The sequence below is a fragment of the Glycine soja genome, chromosome 5, assembly GCF_004193775.1.
Source record: "Glycine soja cultivar W05 chromosome 5, ASM419377v2, whole genome shotgun sequence".
Classification (NCBI taxonomy): Eukaryota; Viridiplantae; Streptophyta; class Magnoliopsida; order Fabales; family Fabaceae; genus Glycine; species Glycine soja.
The window spans coordinates 7,086,486-7,095,425 of NC_041006.1; the positions used below are offsets into that span (position 1 = coordinate 7,086,486).

At 31.9% G+C, this 8,940-nt stretch overlaps 1 protein-coding gene across 1 annotated transcript; it reads left to right on the plus strand.

Moving 5' to 3' along the window:
* Window positions 1–364: 364 nt before the first annotated feature.
* On the plus strand, window positions 365–5,710 carry LOC114412249 (ras-related protein RABH1b-like). The gene is made up of 6 exons (XM_028376065.1): window positions 365–678; window positions 1,510–1,580; window positions 2,448–2,536; window positions 3,115–3,226; window positions 4,851–4,941; window positions 5,349–5,710. The coding sequence occupies exons 1-6, from the start codon at window positions 562–564 to the stop codon at window positions 5,487–5,489; spliced, it is 621 nt and encodes a 206-aa protein (XP_028231866.1). The 5' UTR covers window positions 365–561; the 3' UTR covers window positions 5,490–5,710.
* The last annotated feature ends 3,230 nt before the right edge of the window (window positions 5,711–8,940 follow it).

The window sequence follows — 8,940 nt, forward strand, 5'->3', positions numbered from 1 at the left end:
TTATTATTAGAATAAATAATTTGACAGTATGTTATTTAAGTGAGTTATTTATATAAGTAATAATTACTTAATTTATTTTTATCAATTAAAGAATAATTTTTTAATTATAAAATTTAATATGATTCAAGTCAAATATTATTTTTTAATAATTTTAATATTAAAATTAATTTTTTTTGTAAAATTTTTAAATTTAAAATAAGACATCCATTTAACCAATCATTTATTATAGATGTTGGGATTATAAAACAACATAATAGTAGCGATTAGCGATCTGCTTTTGGAGAATAAAAGAGAATAATTATTAAATCCAGGTAGACTTGCACTAAAAATAAATTTAAAATTGCACTCACCCACCCACCCTCGCATCCATCGTAATCAAAACTTAATTAACATTATTTTTTCACAGTGCTTTTCTTTCTTTCCTTCTGAGATTGCTAGCTGAAGAGAGAAAAGCAAAATCGAATTATCATAGAAAGAAGTGAATTGAATTTCATTGACAGAGTCAGAGTGAAGTGTTGCGCAAATCTGAGGTGCGCATTGCATTGTGGTTGATTTGTAAGAATGGCGCCAGTGTCGGCTCTCGCAAAGTACAAGCTGGTGTTCTTGGGTGATCAGTCCGTTGGGAAAACCAGCATCATCACTCGCTTCATGTACGACAAATTCGACAACACTTATCAGGTCTTCTTCTTTCAGATCCAATCTCACTTTCACTATTTCATTGCATTTCCATTATTATTTTCAAAACATTCAAGAGATCACGGTTTTATCGTGGGATGGGATCATTGCTTTCGTTCCAGTTTTGACATGATTGGTGATATGTTCTTGAATTAAGGTTCATTATTTGTTTTTAAGAAATTGCTATTTAAATCACGCCAATGTGTTCTGACATATGAAATTTAAAATTCTTTTTTAAATTTTAACATTTTTCCCCCCTCATTCCAATTGTGTTTGGCTTGGAGACATTTAATAATTTAAATCCGAAAATTGGGTTGCTAATATGATTGATATGTTTATGCTGTATGATGCAACTTCAGGGGAGGAAATGGCATAGGGAGGAGAGAAACAGAAAACAGATTGCAGTGTTGCACGTGTCTCAAATACTTGATCTATATAGAGGTCAAATAGTTTAGTAGTAAATTATATTTAAAATAGAAAAAATATAGGTATATAAGAACTTTGTAGCACCAGTAATGCTGAGTCATGCGAAATGATTTTAGGACATACAATACATGTATTTTCCTGTCTTTACTTCCTTTTCCACCTGCAAGTGAAACTAGAGTCTACAGTTAACTATACCCTTTATTTTCCTCTTAATCTGTACACATGCGTATCTGTACACTACACATTATGTACAGATATAATTCTACACATGCATTAAGTTGTTTACATTTTTCTTGTATTACGTCTTATGCATATTCTTGAATTACATGCATTTCCATTTTCCTAAATTGAGTTGTTTACAATTTTACCGTACTCAAAACTTTGTTTTCTTTTCCTTTTGCTAAACAGGCTACAATCGGTATCGATTTTCTGTCAAAAACTATGTATCTTGAAGATCGAACTGTTCGACTGCAGTTGTGGTAAGATGTTGCTTGATCATTTTAAAATTCCACTAGAAAGGGTATGGAATATTTGTGAAGAAAGTGATGGAAGGGGAAGCAAACGAAGGATTGCTTGGTCTATAATGAAGAGAGAATGACAATGCTATTATTTTAACTATCTGTTTTTGCTGTTTCTCATCAAGTGTAAAGAGATACTGGAATACTAAATTTTGGAATCCTGTAGAGTAAAGATAACTTCCCTGCAAATAAGGGACGAACAATGTCTCCCCCCCTTCCCTTTTTTTCTCCTCAGTTTTCATCCACTCCTAAAATATGCAAATTATTGAACTGCACATACATCACAATTTGATGTTTATCTGGTTTCTTTAGTTAAGTTATATTTCAAAGATTTATTTGGTATATCGGAATCTGCATTAGAGAACATGTGATATTTTATGATTAATAAAATTTTAAATCTTTCTTTAAAAAAATTATTCATTTAGTTTTAAAGTATTTTGCCTTTATGTCATACCTTTTAATCTCACTATAATGTCTGTTTAATGGATTTTAAATATTAACTATTATGTTTTCATTTGTATTTTACTTTATAGCATAAAAAATTAGGTTTTGACGTGGATTGATTTAAGCTGAACATGATGCTATAATGCATTTTGTAATCTGCAGCATTTCCTGCTTACTGCTTTGTATGCTTGGCTTTATTTCAAAAGTTGATGCATATTGGAAAACCGGACTGAGTTCAGTGGAGTTTAAATGTTTGATTGGCAATATTTAGTTGAGTTTCCATACATAAGCAGTACACTATAGCTTTTTTTTTTTTTTATTGAATTCTCTTAGTTTTCTTCATCTCAACACCTTCACTTTTAATTTTTTTTTCATTTGTGACAGGGATACAGCTGGACAGGAAAGATTTAGAAGTCTTATTCCAAGCTACATTAGGGACTCATCTGTTGCTGTCATTGTTTATGATGTTGCAAGTATGCCATTTTGACCTACTTTCTTTTCAACTATTCCCTCATGACAAATTATATTTTCTTGCAGGTTTTTCATTTCATTATAATAATATATTAATAGTTAATTTAAGTTTTTTTTTGGATGCTGGTTAATTAAAAGTGTTGAATTTGAAGAGCTGAGTTTGCTATTCATCATCAATTTCCTCAAAAACTTATTAAGGAAGAAGATTTATATCTTTGAGGAATATGTATGCTCCATTTAAAAAAAATAGCCTTATTTAAGTTATTCCTTTTCCTTTCTTTGGGATATGATTTGAGTGAAATATTCATTTTTCACATAAAGTGGGTGAATTCTTTTAACCAAAAAAGAAAGTGAATATGGGATGAACATGTGGCCTTCCCCAGATTCTAAAGGTACCTGTGCCAATTATCAGGAACCAGAACTTCTCAAGAAGTAGCTTTCTCTAACAGGTGCTGCCTGTTATTCCTAGACAGCTCGAATCTCTCTAGATGATTCATATCACATGTGCATAGTTTTTTGTTCACTGTTCCTAAACACTTTGATGGACACTTTCTGATTATTCAGCCTTCTTACGATATAGGCCGTCAGACTTTCCTAAACACATCAAAGTGGATTGAAGAGGTGCGCAGTGAAAGAGGCAGCGATGTTATTGTGGTTCTTGTTGGGAACAAAACTGATCTTGTGGATAAAAGGTAATGGCTAATCAATGGTAGTGACTAACTTCATCAGATAGTTTATACTGGCCGGTTTCATGACATGACTCCTATGTTCTGTATTATCTAATGAACTATTTGATTTTGATTTTTGACTAATTACTAATTCAACACTTAGAGAAAGTTTATGGGTTAGTGAAGAAGAAATTGTTGTGATCAAGGGAAGTACAACTACACAAATAATCATTTCATTCTTCACAGGCTAGACTGTGGGATGAGGGACGAGACTGAGAAAACAATACTGTGTGCAGTAGATTAAAGCTAATAGAAAAATTCATCAATCATATGAAGGGGGATTAGTGTTTTATATGGTGAATGAGTTATAAATTGGTTCAGATCTTCAAACAACTGGAATAGTTGCCGTGTCACTGATTCAAGCCTTGAATAGCCTCAAGAATTCCTTGAGAATGAATGACTCATGACAAGTAGTCCATTAAGATAAAATGTAAAACATCTTAAGCTATATATTAGACATATACATCACAAACTTCATTTGCAATGTACGAAAGACCTAGAGAAAACTATGAAATAATCTAGTTTGCCGAAGAGTACCTCCTCCATTGTCTTCAACATGGCATAGTTTAAGGTCTTCATTCAGTTTCTTCTTTTCTTCAATATATTTATTATCAGGTATGTGTACATCTAAGTGAGAGATATCTTGGGAAAGTGGGAGGAGGGACAGTGAAAGATGTTGTCCAATTTGGCTTTCTGTCCTTCCACTATGTTTGCAACATTTTCAGGAAAAACTGTTAAAATATGTTTTTTTCTTGCTAAAGACTGGATATTGTTTCCTGACTAGGTGAGTTTGGAACATGCTTCATTTTCCTAACCATGCACAGGAAAGCTTATTTCGGGTGAAATAATCGCTTTCTATTGAGAAGTTGTCCATGAAGCTGCACAAGAAAAAAAAAAGTTATTTTCCCCAAAAATACGCTAATCCAAAATGTTGCTTAGTTTTTAAGAAACATGCCAGAAGGGGGTCACTGTTATCCATGCAAGATGATATGAAAGGAATTAGCAGAACCCTATATCTATGATAGTCCAAGTCATTTGGGCTTTGGACCTAACTTAATCCTACAAAACTAGCTTGTAAGGTGGAGACTACCCAAGCTTTATAAGCTCTATTTAAACTATATCTCTAATCAATGTGAGACTAAACACCATCCTTGAGGTTGCAATTAAGGCAGCCCTCAAAGAGACCGCTACTAAGGCGAGTTAGGGATGACCATAATTAAGTTGATTTTCTAACACTAAGTCCCTAAGGAAGTGAGACTTACATTTTCTCATAGGCTTTAGTAGCTTGAATGGTTTGGCCCTTGAAATGCTTCTTTTGCACTCTGCATATTTGTTTCGATGCCTTATACAAACAATGGCATGCTTTCCATTTCCCTTTCGGTAGCTTATTTCCAGCATGGGGATTTCTATGGTACAATGACTAATGATTTTATAATATTTAAAAATCTACTATATACAAGTAGTAGCCAGTGAAATGTTTAAGAATTCACCTTGGGTTCCTAATCCAGGACAAAATGGTTACAGGAACAAGGTTGTTTTTGCATTGACTTTTCATTATGAATAATGTTCTATACATTTAACACTTCAGGCAAGTCTCTACAGAGGAAGGGGAAGCAAAGTCCCGAGAGCTAAACGTTATGTTTATTGAGGCTAGTGCAAAAGCCGGCTTTAATATAAAGGTAAGCCTCTCCCTTCTATGCCATAGATATTCAATAAATATCAGTATCTCACCAGGTCCTAAGGAGCATGTATTCTTTTTAGTGATAATTTGTCTTGGAAGTTAATATGATTTTCTTTTATAATAAGCGTATTGCATTGTCTCGGATGAGATGTTACAAATGGTTCAAATATGGATAGTCGATAAAATCCATCTGGACTATGGTGTCATGCGTCATTTCCCGATGAGATGTGTCTTGCAGAATGAATACAACAGTTGGTTGTTTCTACAAGTCAACCTAAAATTTTCCTTAAGTTTGCCTCAATTATATGTTGGATATACTTGCTGGCATTATGATATATCTACTTGTTATATATACCTAGTCCTGACTTTTCATTTGTACTGCTTTACCAAACTTTTTATATTTAGGCCCTCTTTCGAAAAATTGCTGCTGCATTACCCGGAATGGAAACACTATCTACAACAAAACAGGAAGATATGGTCGACGTGAACCTGAGGTCTTCTGGTAGCCATGATTCCCAACCTCAGTCAGGGGGATGTTCTTGCTGAATGAATGTGCCTTGCCCTGAAGTTTTGTATTATTGTGTCTCTTGCTATTTATTTTGGAATGTGTTTGCCTCAGATCTGTAAAGATTAATTAGTCCTTTAGACTTAAACAACTTTATGTGAGAGAAATTATAGGAAACAAGTGGAGAGGTAACAATTGAAGAACTAATGTAATACAGCTCTTTGGTTAGTTGGTTATTCATTATTGTTTACTTTGATTGAAAGATAAATGTCTTCATTTCCCTTCTTCATCCTAATTATGAAAAGGTAGCCTAGGAATGCATTCAAATGAAGAAAATCTCAGTTTCCAGTCCTTCTAGATCTAGTGTTACAACTGTACTTTTTTTTAAAGGAATAACTAAACCTCAATTTTAATTAGTCCATGAAATTAAAAGCTCTAGTGAGTCTTCGATTTTACAAAATTTTATTCACTTAGATATGTTTAAAACTGCGTTCCCGCCCCACGTTAAGCAAAAGCTACACATAATAAAGTATGATCGATGCATGTATATTCACATTTGAAAGCTGGTCCAAATATGCGCTTAGCATAAAAAATGTGGATGATGTTTTATAGAATCACAGACTAAGATAAAAATAAAATAAAATTGCAGAGTCAAGATTAAAATAATCAGTTACAAATAGGGTTGTAACTGAGCGGGAGCCGAACATTGAAAATTTAAGCTTGACTCTAAAAAAAAAATTAATGACTCAAGCTTGGTTCATTTATTTAAATGAACACAAGTAAAAGCTTGGAGTTGACTTTGTTTAATTCATTTATAACTTAATTTTTTTTAATTTGCAAAAACATTTCTGAAATTATTTTTTAGCATAATCAATTTAATATTTAATAAAATATGATAATACTAGATAATAACTTACTAAGTGATATGATATTGTGACACTTATATAATTTTAATTTTCTTTGATAATATATAAATGAGTTATTTACGAATTATTAATATCAAAACTTATGAACCTTAAATTTGACTCATTTAAATAATTGAGCTCAATTTCAAGATTAAGTTTATTTATTTAATTAAACAAACAAACTTGATCTAACATTTAACAAGCTGAGTTTGAACAATTCACAAATAATGTCTCATTTACACCCATAATTACAATTTTCATGACCAATGAGGAATTATTCATTTTATAGTTGGTACTGATATGATTGTCATCGGTTGATTAAGTTTCCTTCCGTTACTGCTTGGAATAATAAGATATCAGTTCTTGAGATTATAAAGCCATAAAAGTCAATAACTAATAAGGATTTTTTTTTATAATACAGTATAAAGTATTTATCGACTTTTTAAATATATTTGTAGAGGTTAAAGACAACTAACAAATTATACAAACATGTACTTTGCTGTCGACTAAAAGGCAAATCTACCTAAGGGGTCTTATTTTAAAAACTTTTTGCGGGATGGGGTCTGTTTCAAAAGAAATAACGGAGGGGGTCTGTTTCTCGGGGGAAACCGCCATTGCCACTGGCGGCAAGGCTGAACCCGCCATTGCCAGTGGCGGCAAAGCTGGAGAGAGGAGAGTATCGTCACTGGTAGTGGCGATATAGGCCACGTAGGAGGACAGAGGAGAGTGTCGCCAATGGGAATGGCGACACACCCCAGCTGGAGCTGCTAGCCTTTCTGGCGGGATAGGCCACGTGGGACTCGCCCACGGTGCTGGTGAGACAGCCATGCTTCACGTGAAGCTTGCAGGGCTTCAACTTTTCAGGCTTGCAGGCTTCAAGGTTCTGCTCTCCATTGTTTAGGGATGCAGCATAGCATTGTTTAGGGATGCAGAGTAGGATTTGAGTAGCTTTTGACCATTGTATACGCTTTTCTTCTATAAAATAACTTGAACGTAAACTTTGGATTCACACTTCTTTTCTTCTACCTTACCTTTGCTTTTCTCCATTCTTGAATTTCTTGAGTGTTCTGCGTGCTGTTGGTGCTTTGCTTTTGCTGAGTTTTTTTCTTCCATAGTTCATAATTCCTAATTGCCCTGGTAAGTGATTTTCTTAAATTACATTTATATATTTATATATTATGATTTATATATTCTGTTTGTTAATATTTTTAAAATAATAGGTTAGCTAGATAGGTATTGTAAGTTTAGGTTAATTAAGATTAATAGGTATAGTAAGGTTAGGTTAGTTATTATTATTAATAAATTAATAAGTATGTTGTTATTAATTTTTATGTAGTAACGGATATTTGAAGAGTAGGTTAGGTTAGGTTAGTTAGTATAAAAATATTATTTAGTTTGTAGTATATATTTTGAGATTTGTAGTATATATTTGAAGGTTAGTTTGTATAAAAATAAGTATGATGTTATTAGTTTGTAGTATATATTTGAAGGTTAGTTTGTAGTATATATATGATATTTTAGTAAGCCACAGCCAAACGTTCCGACACACTTAATATTAGCCTTAGAAATATTAGACACACACGTAATATTAGATAAGGTAGAAATATTAGGTATAAATTAATATTAGCGTACATATTTGTAAATTTTAGGTAGACATAAATTTTTAGTTTTTATAATATTAAGCATGTTGAGGGCGAGTCCTGGCGCAGCGGTAAAGTTGTGCCTTGGTGACTTGTTGGTCATGGGTTCGAATCCGGAAACAGCCTCTTTGCATATGCAAGGGTAAGGTTGCATACAACATCCCTCCCCCATACCTTCGCATAGCGAAGAGCCTTTGGGCAATGAGGTACGAAGTTTTTTTTTTATAATATTAAGCATGTTACACGTAAATAAATAATTGTAATATTAGAGATGCGTAAATTTGCTTTATTAGTGTTATATTTTTGTGTGTTATATATTTTTGTATGTTATATATAGATAGTATAGTTTTAAATAAATAAGTTAATATTGTTTGAGTTAATAATTTTTAGTTTTTAGTTTTTAGTTATATATATATATGATCAGTGTTAGTTTTAGTTTGTAGGTTAATATTAATTGTTTTAGGAAATTTATGTTATTAAATATATGATAGATTGTACATTATTATAATTTTTGTATATATATTTTTAAATAATTTTTTGCATTTCAATATTTGTTTGTATTATAAATAATTTGTTAGTCCATATTTTATTCAATTATTTTTTTGTTAATTGTAGAAAAAAAATTATTTATTTAAAGTTTTGTTCACATGTATTTTAATTTATGTATAGAATATATTAAAAATTGGCCAGTTTGATTTTTTTCAAATTTATTGTTATATATTTAATAATGTTTTTATAAATGTGTGTAGTTTAATTTAATTTATATTATCTACAAATAATGTATTATATTTTTTTTTTTTTGTAGTAGCAATGGCATCTTCATCATCATCTTCATCACATGTTAACATTAAGTCTGACCTCATTGATGCTGATGTAATATGGATGCAACCTAAACATGTTTCAGAACATGTTTGGAATGAGAAAGAAGATAGGAAACTACATATCAG